Below are 15,469 nucleotides of genomic sequence, written 5' to 3' on the forward strand. Positions count from 1 at the left end.
TTTTACTTTGTGTCTGGTCTAGACTTGCAGCAGTGTAATTGGAGGAAACAATGCTTGGTTCCTACTTCTACACCCGATCAGAAATGACTGGGGTTCTCTCCCAAATTATCCTACGAGTGACAGTGGTGATTAGGCATTATTTAAATATCTATTAGTGAAAGGAGACATGCATTGTTAAAATCGAAAAAAATCAAAATAAATCCAAACGGAATATCCATACAACAATATAAAGATAATTAACAAACTCTAACCATATTATCGTAAACATTACATCCAAATTATCAGAAAATACAAGAATTGCAACAAAGTTCCCAATGTTCTGGTTAGATATAACTCATTTGTGTCTTCCCTTTTCAGAGTAAGCACATATAATTTATCTCTTCATTGATGCCTTTTGGTGTCAAGGCACTCAATCTGTCAATCCAAAATGTCTCTCGTTGATCGAGTCTCTTTTGTAAGTCCTCATGTTTTTCTCTTCTTTGAGCCTTTTCCAAAATCACAAACTTAATTTGAGCCAAGTTGTGCTTTTTGTTTTGCCAGTGTTTGGCACTGCTGAGTTTGCGTTCTTATTCCTAATGCACAATCTGTGTTCGTGCCACCTTGCCTTTGCTGTACGTTGTGTTTGGTCAACGTAATACAACCCGCATGGGCATTTGATCCCATAGATGATCCCTGGTGTATCACACGTAGCAAAGTCTTTAAGTTTAATCTTCTCTCCAGAATAAGGATGGTTTATTGTGTCGCCTTTCATAATATAGCTGCAGTTGCTACAGTTCAGACATGGAAATGTGCCTATTCGATTAGTTTGATCCATACTAGGCCACTACAAAAGAAGAAACAACCTGTCTTTGAGGTTGACGCTCCGTTGATAAGCAAATGTGGGGGTTTCCTTAAATAGGTGTTCCACTCTTTTGTCACATGTGACAGTATTCCAGTTTTTCTTTGATAGCCTTAATACGATTGCTTTGGCGTGAATACTTTGATACAAAGACCAGTGGTGTTGTGGTCTCTTTCTGGCTTCTTTTAGGTGTCAGCAAATCTTCTCTGTTTTGCCTGGCTGTGCGTAATTCTGCAGATGCTACTTCCTCCTCTGAATAGCCTCTTGCCAAGAATGTTTTGCCCATCTCTTTTACTGCTATTTCATAATCTCTCTGGTTACTGACTAATCTCTTGACTGAGCATTTGGCTATACGGAAGATTTTTGATCAGGCTTGGTTGATGGAAGCTTAGTCTTTGTAACAAGCTATTTCTGTCCGTGCTCTTACGATAAATTGTCGTCTGGTATGCTGTTTCTGAGGCCTTAATCTCCACATCTAGGAAGTGTATGGATTCACGTGAGTATTCATAAGTAAACTGTATTCGTGGATAAATGTTGTTGATATAGCCAAAAAATTCAAGGAGTCGCATTTCTGTACCTTTCCATATACCAAAGATGACATTGATATATCGGATCCATATGATCAGATCTTGGTTCCATAGATGATTTGAAAGGATGTGTTGGGTTTCGAATTTGTGCATAAAAGCATTTGCATATGCGGGGGCCATGGTGGCCCCCATTGCTGTTCCCGCAACTTGTAAATAATATGTATTCTTGTATTGGAAATAGGAATTGTTGCTGATGAATTCAAGTAATGCCATAATGAACTTTTTGAGCAGGTATTCTACCTGCTTCCAGAAGTATCCATTCCACTGCTTCTCTGCTGAGATTGTGAGGGATTGACATATAGAGACTTTTGACATCTACTGTAAAGAGAATGTTGTTGTCATATGGGATAGCTTTAAGATGTTGTAGAAAATGTGTGGAGTCTTTAATGTACATACTGGTTTTCTGAATCAAGGGTTGGAAAAAATAGTCAATATATTGACTTGAATTTTTTGGCTATATCAACAACATTGATCCACGAATACAGTTTACTTATGAATACTCACGTGAATCCGTACACTTCCCAGATTTGGAGATTAAGGCCTCAGAAACAGCATACCAGACGACAATTCATCGTAAGAGCACAGACAAAAATAGCTTGTTACAAAGACTAAGCTTCCATCAACCAAGCCTGATCAAAAATCTTCCGTATAGCCAAATTCTCAGAGTCAAGAAATTAGTCAGTAACCAGAGAGATTATGAAATAGCAGTAAAAGAGATGGGCAAAAAATTATTGGCAAGAGGCTATTCAGAGGAGGAAGTAGCATCTGCAGAATTACGCACAGCCAGGCAAAACAGAGAAGATTTGCTGACACCTAAAAGAAGCGAGAAAGAGACCACAACACCACTGGTCTTTGTATCAAAGTATTCACGCCAAAGCAATCGTATTAAGGCCATCATAAAGAAAAACTGGAATACTGTCACAAGTGACAAAAGAGTGGAACACCTATTTAAGGAAACCCCCACGTTTGCTTATCAACAGAGCGCCAACCTCAAAGACAGGTTGATCCATACTAGACCACCACAAAAGAAGAAACAAACTAATCGTATAGGCACATTTCCATGTCTGAACTGTAGCAACTGCAGCTATATTATGAAAAGCGACACAATAAACCATCCTTATTCTGGAGAGAAGATTAAACTTAAAGACTTTGCTACGTGTGATACACCAGGGATCATCTATGGGATCAAATGCCCATGCGGGTTGTATTACGTTGGCCAAACACAATTTACAGCAAAGGCAAGGTGGAACGAACACAGATCTTGCATTAGGAATAAGAACGCAAACTCGGCAGTGGCCAAACACTGGCAAAACAAAAAGCACAACTTGGCTCAAATTAAGTTTGTGATTTTGGAAAAGGTTAAAAGAAGAGAAAAAACATGAGGACTTACAAAAGAGACTCGATCAACGAGAGACATTTTGGATTGACAGATTGAGTGCCTTGACACCAAAAGGCATCAATGAAGAGATAAATTATATGTGCTTCCTCTGAAAAGGGAAGACACAAATGGGTTATCTCCAACCAGAACATTGGGAACTTTGTTGCAATTCTTGTATTTTCTGATAATTTGGATGTAATCTTTACGATAATATGGTTAGAGTTTGTTAATTATCTTTATATTGTTGTATGGATATTCCGTTTGGATTTTTTTTTTTAATTATTTTTTTTTTTTTTTTGATTTTAACAATGCATGTCTCCTTCCACTAATAGATATTTACATAATGCCTAATCACCACTGTCACTCGGTAGGATAATTTTGTAGAGAACCCCGGTCATTTCTGATCAGGTGTAGAAGTAGGAACCAAGCATTGTTTCCTCCAATTACACTGCTGCAAGTCTAGACCAGACACAATATAAAATGTGGTGAACACTGGGACCCCCCCCCTTTACCCTTATTTTCAATCTCTGTTTCTCTTCTCATCCACACAATTTTACTTGCATCTCGACGCACACGCCGCAATAGCATTCTAACATACATTAACACGAGTATCGAGACGTAAATATATGTTATGGCAACAGCACGATTGTGATCGCGCAGTTTAAGTAGACATTTTCCTTTAATGCACGCACTCGATACCTCGAGCACTACATGTTTTCATGGCGACAGCCCCGCCTCTGTGTGTACCCACACGTAGAGGTGGGACCAGAGGAGTACGTGCGGCCGCATTCGTGCGGCTCCCCGTCACCCCACCCCCATTGCCATGGACTTTTTAGTGAAGCGTCGGAGCCCGCGCGCATTTCACTTTCACACGCAAATGCGTCCGAGTCCAGACTGCTGCCACTAGACTCGCAGATAAGCGATCCAGACACAAAGCAGAGATTATTCCACCCATGTACTCCACAGCACATTGACAGTCATTCTCTCTCACATTTAACAGCGGCACTGGACGATATGAGAAATATATACACTTTCCAGGAGAATTTTAACAGCACATAAGGTACAAGATGTGAATGTGAATGACATAATATTATGGGTTGTCTATTTTGAACGGCATTATTATAATTCTTGCTCCTGTCTTTCTTTTCTTTTTAATATCAAAAATTCCGGATCTACTTGGGGTATGTGTTTCATATTTACATCTATACATTTTCAATGTAAATGTGGTGTGTTATCCTACTTGACATAATTATACAGAGTTGTGAGATTACATATTAGTACAGCCCTGAAGATGGTCATAGACCGAAATGCATAGGCATATGTACTAACTCACTAATAGTCCCACGTATTCATGGGATGCCTCACCTAAAAAAAAGTGAAATCAAGATATGAGAATCGAAATGTGAATTAAACATTTCTCTTGAGAAACTTTGAATTACCTGTTTTTTGACTATCTGTTTAGTGAATAGATAAATAACTGATCAGCAAATTGAACTATTCGTGCAACCCTGACAAGGGTCAACTGTGAGTACCAGTTTTAAATAAGGTACGATTACCTTATTTTCTCTTTGTGTAGTATGCAAGCCATCTTTTATAAACCTAGAAATCTATTACAAATATGTTAAATATTTCTATGTTTATAAAAGATGGCTTGCATACTACACAAACTATAATAAGGTACACTTACAAATATATCAAATGTTTACGTACCTTATTATGGTTTGTGTAAGTTTTTAAGGCCACGCCCAACCCGCAAGCCATGCCCCAAAGGAGCCCCCTCATCCCAGATTTCTTACCCCACTTAAAGCCCTGGGTATATGGGTGCCTTGGAGTGGCTGGGCAGCACCAGGGGTCTGCTTAGTAAGACAAAGTCAGTCCTCACTGTGAAGTCTGAAGTCGGATAAGCTAATTTTTTGACTAGGAATGGACCGGTAGGGTAAACCTGAACTGGGATAATGTAGAAATCCATAGGCAGTCCTGTGTGATTCAGCGGTACTGTCACAACCAGTGAAGGGGGTGGCCCACAGTGAAGAAGCACCGTCATCCCTTTGAGGTAGCTGTTGCATCTCACCCCTCCTGGGAGCATGGTAGCTCCCAGGATTTTTGTAATGGTCACATGGTGGTAACAATGTGACCAAATTAATAAAAGGGACTAGCTGTTTCCAGCTTGTCAATCGACCACAAACTGACTCCGGCGTATTCATTGTCTGCATCGTGCTGGTGCCACGCTGCATGCCGAAGGCCCACTGGCACGGCCTGGCATCCCGACGGTGCCCCTGCTGGGCAACACCGTCCCACTGTCTCTGGTGTGCCGTGTGATCAGGCTATGGTTGCAGCACTGGCCTGGGTGCCCCCAGAGCCGAGGCTGCTGGGTGCTGCTAGCCACGATGTCCTGTTCGGTGCTCCGGAACACTCAGGGTGCCCCCTGCGGTCCGTCTTCTGCATGATTTCAGAGCAGAGCAGCTGTCCGCCTGGTGACCCAGGCTCTTGGTGCAGGCCACCCTGGGGACAATGTGGCGGGCCGCCATAGTAGCCACCCATGGTAGCAGACGCACGTTTTTATTTTCTTATGGTGCTTTCCCGCAAAATGTCTCAACCTCTAAATTTTATTCGATTTTTGCGGCCATTTTTCAAGCCCAAGCTGTAGCATTTCCCCCCGCCAATCCCGCTGCCCCACGGTTCTATGCACTGTTCTTTCCAAATCTAAATTCTTGCATGTGCATATGATGTTGTTGGTCATGCACCAGGATTGATGAACAGTCTGGATTGGGTGGCATCTCACCGAAACGGTCCACAATGGGAAAAGGTTGGTGAAAGACGTGGGGATCATTCATGTAGGAGCTATGAAAAGTACACAAATAATGGGGGCACTTTTGTATTCCAAAGTATTGTGCCCTTAACTCTTCTCCTTTATCTTCCTCCCCTGTTGTGCTCCGGTCTCTCCCTTAACTGCCCCTCCCATTTCTCCCCTGTACTACTCTCCCTTTAACTCCTCACCTTTCTCCTCTGCCATTAACAGCTTACTTTAATGCCCCCCTCTCCTCTCTCTCCTCCCCACTCCCTCTTATGCTGTGGCGTGGACCCTCTTCTCAAGGTCGTGCTTACGTCCACTACTACTGCATCTCCTCTAAACCCTCTACTGTATCCTTTGCGTGTTCCATGCTCTTTCTCCTGCACTTGGTTCACCATTAACCCCTTCTCCTCTCGTCCACATGTGTTCGATGTTCTCCATTAATTCCACTATCCTCGTATTCCTGTTTCAGGCCTGCACGAGTTTGACTCCTTGTGTGACCCTGAGGTAAATGAGTTCCGTGGGACAATGCGCCAGTTATGCAACGAGATGGCGACCCAAAGGCAAAACCTCAGCTGGCAGGCCTGGCTGGAGTACAGCTTCCCCCGCCAGCTGGAGCCATCTGCGAACATCACTGGCATGGGTGCTGTCCGCATCTCCTCCAAGAGCATTATCAACATCAAGTTCGAGTCCAGCGAGGTACGAGATTCCTGGGTTGGTCGTGTGTTAATGTGTGAATTTGAAAGCACCACATTCCAGCCATTTGCTTATCAACGTGGAAGGGAAAGGGCCTCTTGCATTAGGCCTGTCGGTCTTAGAAAGGATTCCATCCTTCTTACTAAGGAGTGAAATCAGGAGGAACTGGCTGTGTTTGGGGATTTTGATAATGTCTTTGTTTTGGGGTGTGGAGGGTACCATCTTTTTGTTTCCAAGAGTATATCTGCTCTTTTCCAATGATACGAAATCTAATGGGTATTTGTCCACTACACTAATTCCAGCAAATGAGTAAGTGAACGTATTTAAAGTCCCTGAAAGTCACTAAAATTACACTTCTTCCAGGGTACTGTGGAAAGAAGACTGTGTAAGGCTTCTCTTACAAATGCTGTAGAAACAATGCTGCCGTTAGTGTCCATGCCGTTAGTGTCTAAATGGGGCCCGGAAAGAAGCAGAGAACGTCTGGAGGGATCCCTGGACTGCAAATCGGGAAATCTGATTTTAATGCTCATGTAAAGCTCGGTGTGATTCTACGCTTTCAGGACAAAGTCTGTACTCCTGATTCCGTTAGAAAGTGGTAGAGTTGATGGTCCGCACAGAAATTTGTAGCCTCTATTCTCAAATTATCCAAAGTGTACATTTGGAAACAATGGTTGTTTCTTCCGTGAACACAACACTTTTCAATTGGGCTTGGTGGTTGCTGATTGGCTGTGAATGCTGAAGCACACAAAAAACAACGTGATCTATGAGGCGATTTTCCATTTTCTTACCTACGGTTTGGCACTCATTTTGGTGCATTAAGGGACGAGTTACTTGTGGGCTGACAGTCCCAAAAGCAGCCAACTGAACTGTTGGATCTTAACCAGTGCTTGCAAACAAAGCCTTTTCAGGTCATTTCTTTTTCTGGGGCAACAAATAAGGGTTTGCCTTATGCTCTTGGTGAAGAGTTGCTCCCATAAGAGAAATACACTTTCTGCTCCAAGGTGGATCCAGGGATTTACTGGACCAATACAATGGGACTCTGCATGTCTGAACATAACCAAGTGGAATGTCTTGTGGTAGACACCATCACTAGGCCCAAACGTTTAGAACAGAGCCAAGTTTCTGGATGTCCCTCACTTGCCGCTCCAGTCACGTGGATATTTTGGGGCAGAAAGAAGTTCCTGATTATTTTCTGTGGAACAGATTAAGAGGCCGTTCCAACCTCTCATTCTTTATTTATTTTTTATTTATGTTTATTGTGGTTTAGTACATATAGACTTTTCACATGTGTGTAACAATTTCAAGTTAAAAAATAGTGCACATTCTTCCTCATAAAATAACGTAATACTATAAAACTTCAGCTACATCAGCAGATACAAAAAACATTACAACCTAAAATCAATTTTCACGTTTCTTCTAAAAATGTAACCATTTGCTGCAAATAATTATTTTTAAAATGTAAACGATGACCCAACAAATCCATACTTTTATTCGGTCATAATCATGTTCGAACTTGCCTAAGATGCACATATATTTTGGCCCCATGGTCTTGCATTCGGTCATGACGTGTTTGGCTCTTTCTGTCATATGCTCTATTTTTCAAACTCTACAGAATCTGTTGGAGCCACAATTTGAGCTGGCGACCAAGGACTGATAACAGCAGTAATTGGTTGATTCTCATAAGCAGCAAAATCTCTGTACTGTGGGAGAAGGGCACTTAAGTAAGGTTGAATGGTTTTAAACTGATGCACACCATTAATGTTGATTTCCTTATAGTTCTTTAATGTTAGGTGTTTGTAGTTCCAGTCCCAATGTTCAATTTTCTCTACAAAAACCTGTTTGAGTGCTAAGAAATCCCTCGCTTCTTCGGCAATGCCAGTCAATCATTTTGAATGTCTGCTCTAAGGTGGATCCAGGGATTTATTGGACCGATACCAGGGCAGAGCCAGGTTTCTGGATGCCCCTCGCTTGCTGCTCCTCAGTTACGTGGGTCTTTGGGGGCAGAAAGAAGTCCCTGTTGATTTGCTGTGAAGCCGCACAAGAGGCGTTCCAATCACTCTGGCTCATTCCTGCAGGTCACATATTCCTTAGTGCTTCTTCCCTACGTGAATATGATGGCTCTGAATGAATGTCTTTCATCCCCAGAGCAGGAAAGCACAGACGCATACGTTATTGGCTCCTCTGGCAGCCTGAAACCAAACGTACGCAATCGCATTACTGGTGCCTCCCCTGATAAGCCTTGACAGTGCAGGAATCGAGCTATGATTAGGGCCAGGTCCACAAGCTCGAAAAGTAAAGCGGTGTACCATATATTCCCGGTCCTTGGCTGTGCGCCCATTTCATAGCGGACAGTGGCCAGAACAATTACTCGGACTGAGATATACTGCACTTTCGCAAATACCAGGCACAGTTATGATGGACTCAATCTTTCGAAGGAGGGTTTAGCTCTTAGCGAGTTAGGGAGCGAGTTCCATAGTTTAGAGGCCATAACTGGGAAGCTAGTCCCGCCAGATCTCTGGAGGTTAAAGCGTGGTATGGACAGGCAATTGGTCTGAGCAATTCTGCTGGGTCTGTTGGAATTGATGAGGGAGAATCTATTGGCCAGGTAACTGGGAGCTTGGTGGGAAAGGCATTTGTGAATGATGGCAAGTGTTTTCAGAGATATACGTCGTGAGACTGAAAGCCAACGTATGGTGCATCTGGTGTCAGAGATATGTTGGTTTCTGGGGATGTTGAGTGCAGCTTTCATGGCATTATTTTGGGTTATTTGAAGCTTGATTAAGTTACAGATGTTGGAGCCCAGGTAGAGGGCATTGCAGTAATCAATTTTAGACCATACAAGAGTCCTGGTGAGTGTGATGCAATTAGCTGGTGATCAGAATGGGTGACTGGCTGAGATCAGCTTGCAGGTGTAAGCTGCTGAGGAGGCTACTGCATTAGTTTGTCTGGCCAGAGAAAGGGTGGAGTCGATGTAGATCCTTAATGTTTTAGTATCCTTGGAGACTTTAATGGTGTTACCGTCAATGGTGAATGATTTAAACATTGGGTCTAGTTTGGCAAGCCTTTGGTGAGAGCTGAGGATGAGGATCTCTTTTCATCATTAAGACAGAGACTGTGCTGTGCCATCCAGGCTTGGATGACTTGGTAGATGGTATTGATAGCAATGGAGTCAATAATGTGGTCACCTGAGTTCGGGAAGAGTATCTGGGTGTCATCAGCATAGTTAGTGTATGTGACACCCAGATAGTCCAAAATATGAAATAGAGGCTTTGTAAACACATTGTAAAGGGTAGGGGAAACGCACGATCCTTGTGGTACCCCACAAGTGACAGGAGAAGGTATGGATGCAGCCAAAGGTGAGAATACTCGCATACTATTATCCAAGAATGAACTAATCCAGACTGTGGCTTTGTCAGAGAAATTAGCGGCTAGTTTGAGGTGTCGACATAGTATTTGGTGATTTACAAGATCAAATGCTGCAGAGAGGTCAAGTAGGAGTAGTAGTGCAAGTTTACCCTTATCTCTTAAGTCTTCAATCTGGTTTTTGCGGTCGATCAAGGCAGTTTCAGTACTGTGCCACAGTCGAAACCCAGATTGTCTCAGTCCCAAGAGTTTGTTCGTTTCAAGATATTCTTGAATCTGTAAGTAGGCTGCTCGATCGAGGATTTTTAGAAGAAAAGGCACCGTGGTGATGGGCCTGTAGTTAGTCGGTATGTTAGCATCTAGAGTAGGTTTTTTAGGAGCGGGATAACCCAAGCGTCTTTCAAGTTATCCGGTACGATCCCGGTGCTAAAGGAGGAGTTAATTAAGGTGGTGATGAATGGGGCTAGCTCATGGACGGCCTCCTTGACGATGGGCGCAGGGCAAAGGTGCCCTCTGCAATTGGAAGGCTTAAGGCTGTTGATGATAGTTTCTACTTCAGAAACAGTCAAGAGAGAAAAGCTGAAGGGAGTCAGCGAGTCAAGGCTAGGGACATTTATACCTGGTTGAATGTTGGGTGGCGAATTGAGTAGTAAGCTAGTTTGTTTGTCGTTAATTTTGGCTTGGCGGAAGGCTATCTTGCCAAGGAGCGCATTTTGAATATTAGAGCACCAGGTGCTATATTTGGTGCAAGTGTCAGGTGCAGTGACAGGGGTTTCCAATTCTTTGAGGATTCTGAACAACTCTTTAATATTGGATTTGGCTTGTTCAATCCGTTTATTGTAAGTGTCTTTTTTCGCCTGGAATATGGCTTCCTTTATAATTTAAGGTTGCCAGGATAATGCTGGCTTTGTTAGTCAGTCGGATTACTTTTCCAGTGTGCTTCAGCATTCTGTTTGGCTTTGTGTAGATTCTAAGCTGAGGTGTAAACCACAAGTTAAGGTGAGCTCGCGGTTTGGGTTTTCTCAGTTTAGAAGGGGCGATGTGATTGAGGGCTTTTAGCATGGTCTGGTTAAAGGTGTCAATTAAGACCGTTGGGTCATTGCATGAGTGAGCCTGTTCATTGAGAATTGGTAGGAGGAGAGGGAGGAGTTTTTCGCAGGTTATGTCACGCTTCTTTCTTGTGGGAATAGCCGAAGCGATGTCTGGAGTAGAGCTGGTAAGTTTGGCAGGGATGTTAAAGGTGATAATATGGTGGTCTGTCCACGTACAAGGTTGGTTAGAATCAACAATAATGTCACAGTTAAGGTCTACTATCCAATCAAGGATTCTACCCTTAGAGTGTTTAGGTTTATTAATACGCTGAGTGAAGCCTAGATTAGTGAGCATATTGTCAATCACCAGGGCAGCAGTGTCATTGGAATCAGAGAAGCCTAGATTGAAACCACCTAGAGCAATGATTTGAGAGTTGGTTTTGGTGTCTGTCAGAATGTTAGATAAGTCTTCTGAGAAGGTAGATAGGGGCCCTGGGGGCCTGTATACTATCCAATCAAGGATTCTACCCTTAGAGTGTTTAGGTTTATTAATACGCTGAGTGAAGCCTAGATTAGTGAGCATATTGTCAATCACCAGGGCAGCAGTGTCATTGGAATCAGAGAAGCCTAGATTGAAACCACCTAGAGCAATGATTTGAGAGTTGGTTTTGGTGTCTGTCAGAATGTTAGATAAGTCTTCTGAGAAGGTAGATAGGGGCCCTGGGGGCCTGTATACTAAGTGTAACGTAATGGTGTGGTTAGCGGTAGTAGTGAGTTTGACTGTCAACACTTCTGCCAAGAGGGATCTGCTGCACTGAGGATAGCCGGGCATTGAGAGAGTTTTTGTGGATGATGGCTATGCTTATAAAGTACTTATTGAGGCAACCGCGCATACTGCCTTGAATTGGCCAGATAGAACATCTTGATGAAGACTGCTGGAAGAAGTGAAACTTTTCTAAGCAGGATAAGGCCTCTTTTGTGGAGGCAGAAGCAGGTGTGCGACCACTGACTCCAGGTGCCAGTCTTTCCGAGCCTGTATTCTGGAGGAGAAACTCCCGGAACGTAACTATTCATTGACCAGTTTTAATCGCTCCCTACCGTTCAGTGAGCATTGTAGGTGGCCACAACGAGGAGTGTTTGTGCGCTCTTTGGATCAAATACTCAAAGAATCTTCGTTTATTGTTGGGAAGCTTGGGGTGTACAGTGTAGTCTTTGTATAAGTCATTTCCTGTAAGTTAAGCTTTTGCGGGTTTTGGAGTACCCAAATGTTGCTATTCTGGAGTTCTGGTGCAACACTTTCCAGATCCCAATGTCGTGGTGTCAATGCCCATTGTGTAGCCTTAGTGGGCTTTTCTTTCCCCCTTAGCCCTCAAGACAAAATGGACTAACCATAGAAGGTTCTGCTTCAGAATGCTCAAACGCTCTTGAACTCCAATAGCAAGGCTGATGCAGCTCTCCACTCAGGATGGCTGATGATGGTCTTACAATCCCTGGAGAGGACATCAGAAGGCAGGCTTCTTCAATTCCTGTAATGGAATCTTCAAACCAGCCTGGGCATGGCACATAAGATCACTCTTCTTGGCATAGAGACTGTGAGTTTACAGAGGTCTTCTGAGAGACTCTTCCTTCCATAGTGTTATAAAATCGTTTGTCCAGCTAAGCCATTTGTGAGACATCGAGCCAAACTCTTTAGCCAGTAATGTTTTCCCCTTGAACTAGTGTTCAACCTCTAATCTTGCCATAATGGCCGCAGATGTTTCAGTGAAGAAACCCCCCACTCTAGTTGACGGTCTATAGGATCGCAAACCTTTGACACAAAAGGGTGAATTCTCCCATCCACCTCTCAGCAGTCTCTGCAGTGGGGAATTAGCACTCCTCCTTCATTGCAAAGGCGAATCCCGAATGAATTAACTGCTTTGTGATGATGGGTGAGGTTCTGTCAACAAACTCTTGATTTCTCGCTTCCCCCACATAGGCAGCATTGCAAGCTAGGGCTTAAATAAAGTGGTAGATCTTCACTTGATAAATGTGACACAATTCCGTCTAAATTCACATTTTATCCTAGTGGGTGCACCATTTGAACGACTCTTGGTTTTGTGCCACTGTTAACCTTATATGCCAAGTTCATTGTGCGAAGTCTGTTACTACTCTGTGCCTTCATGCTGTTGGCAACAATCTTAAGATGCTGTTTAGTGTTTCTGTAGTACCCAATGTGCAGTTTGGGAGGTAAATTAGGGCAGGGCAGGTCCAGGTCCCGTTCACATTCTAATATTACCCTTCCACATTAGTTAAGGGATTACACTTTGTTACACAGTAGCATCCTGGTGCTCTTAAGGTAAATGGCTCCAAGCATTTTGATGCAACCTTGTCGCCCATAGGATCCTCCAATTGATTAAATGCAAATTGCCCTTATAACATTCAGGCTACTTTCATTAGAGCTTTGTTTATATTCTGACCACACAAGCCTCTGGGCACCCAAGTGCAGGTGACCAAGAGTTCTGCCAAGTACAAAAAGGACACAGTTGAGTGGAAACATTTTAGGCACTTAATAGGGCTGGTGAATCCCGGTCTGCTTTCTTTACTCAAACTGGGTCAGAGATTTGTGCGCCAAATATGAACTCACAGTACACAGCTGGTTCTTGGGGCTTGTACCAGCACGGTCTCAAATCTGCCATCTGCCTGCTGTCCTCAATACTAGGCTAATATGGCAGTTGGCGACCTAGACTTGTCTAACGTTTTTGCTGTGTGAAAATTCATATGTTGTTTTCTTATTTCCTTTGTGTTTCAGTTAGTAAATCATGAGTATGGAAAAAAAAAGAGCAACGGCTCTAGATTGCATTTATCCAGGCTCCTAGGGCCACCTGATGCAGAAGTCCCAAGGTGATCCTTTCAAAGATGCATTGGATCCCTGTGATGTTGGCTCTAGGTGCACCCATGAGCCATTGAGTTTAAACATGCTTGTAGCTTGTATTTGTACCTACTTCAATTATTTGTCTTTTGTCTGATTTACATATCACTGTCCCTATTCACAGGGAATCCACGCATTAACACTAGTGCCTCACTATGTCTTGCAAGCGGTCGGAGCTGATGGGAAGCTTTATAGTTCTGTGCAAGAGTCTGTCCCATTCAGGGATGGCCAAACTAGGCCAGCACTGATGAGGAAATGCACAGATGGAAATTCAGAGTGCCTTGGTGCACAGCTAAGTACCCATTATGTGTCTTGTTCACACAGACATTATAGAGTGCTGCTCATGCTACTCTGAGATCTGTTGCAGGAGCAGATCTCATGTTTTGGGCCAGTGTGTCTGTTTTTGAAGTTATTTTAGTATATCCTGGGTGTAACCTATTTTGTTATGGGTCTCTTTGCCCTTTGCTCAATATGACCTCTATGTTAGGTGTGACTTCTTTGTTTTTAGAAGTTAGTGCTGTGCCTTGTTTTGAGATTGTGTGACCTGTCTGAGCATATTTCTTTTATTTTGATGGCCCTTAATCTCTGTTGGGTGTACCTCTCTCCTTTTTCCGGGCACAGGAAAGCTTTGCGTTCCAGATTATGCCTAAAGAGTACCCACTCAACCTCATGCGCTTGGCCCTTAAGAAAAAAGCCACTGTATTCCGCAATCGCAGCCTTCAGAAAGCAGAGGACTACACCCTGAGGGTCAACGGCATGTGTGAATATATTTATGGAAACTACCCCCTTTGCCAGTTTAAGGTAAGATTCTACCACCTTTTTGTTGAATGCACCCCAATTCCCATCTGTGAAGTACTGTTTGTGTCATGAATGCATATGCCAAATCTAGGACCAACCTCCATGTTGCATATGCTGTGGGACTTATTGGCGGTTGTGGTTAAAGGGCTGAGCAAATTATTGGAATGGTCTAGAAGTAACTTAGCATGTATTGAAACAATTTACTTATAAAACCTGGCAGGATAGCAGCAGGAGTCGAGGCAAAGCCAGGAATAAGGAGTAGATCTGCAGACTGAGAAACAGACCAGACAGGTGGCAGGCATAGATGCTGGTTCTTAATACACCAAATGGAAGTGCATGGTAAAGACAAGGTTTACTAGAATAAAATGTGTTGGACATAACCCAGCTGACTACTCTTATAAATATAAACTGAAAAGGTTCAAGAAAAGTTAAAACTGAGGAGAAAATTGTAAATCTCTCAATCTGACAACCCATTTAGGTAAACTAGTCTCAATCAACAGAGTAAAACCAATGTAACAGTCTTAACAAAACAGAACACCTTGATCGATACAAAACTGAAAACTCTAAAAAAGCAGGCTTGCAGTAGCGGACAAAAAAAGCAAACGTGATTTCAGACAGAAAAAATTGATCAAAAGTGGCCCTCGAAGACCGGGATGTTGTAAGCAACAACCTGCTGAAAGTCCTCCTGGAGGCAGAGGCCTAAAGGCTCACGCTTGGCAAGTGGTCTGGACCCTCTCCCATAATGCTCATTAGACCTGCATTCACCTATCGGGTCATTGAGATGCCCAAGTCTGGCTACCCACTTCCATGAGTGTGAAGGATGTTCTTGTGGATTTTCTTGTCCAAATATTTTAAATTGTTGCTACACCTAAAAGACAACCCTCGAAAGAGATTGTCTTGCTGGTTTATATTACGGCCATCTCTGCATAGTGGAGTTTAGTTCAAGACGTTTGGCTACAACAAAATTAGCGTTTCAGTCACTGTTCATGCTCCAAGGCTTTTTTTATTATTTTATTAAATTCAGGGCCCACTCTGGGGCTTAGTTGTCTGGACAACTGTTATTGACCAGAGTTTTGGAA

General features: G+C 43.0%; 1 protein-coding gene across 2 annotated transcripts in view; it reads left to right on the plus strand.

Moving 5' to 3' along the window:
• PIK3CD (phosphatidylinositol-4,5-bisphosphate 3-kinase catalytic subunit delta) overlaps positions 1–15,469 on the plus strand; it is a 764,407-nt gene that overhangs the window by 179,735 nt on the left and 569,203 nt on the right. For both annotated transcript variants that reach the window (XM_069610020.1, XM_069610019.1), the window contains 2 exons: positions 6,067–6,293; positions 14,214–14,393. In XM_069610020.1, coding sequence (XP_069466121.1) covers positions 6,067–6,293; positions 14,214–14,393 — 407 coding nt within the window. The remainder of the gene's footprint in view (positions 1–6,066; positions 6,294–14,213; positions 14,394–15,469) is intronic.

This window comes from Ambystoma mexicanum, chromosome 8, assembly GCF_040938575.1.
Source record: "Ambystoma mexicanum isolate Mex_15411 chromosome 8, UKY_AmexF1_1, whole genome shotgun sequence".
NCBI lineage: Eukaryota > Metazoa > Chordata > Amphibia > Caudata > Ambystomatidae > Ambystoma > Ambystoma mexicanum.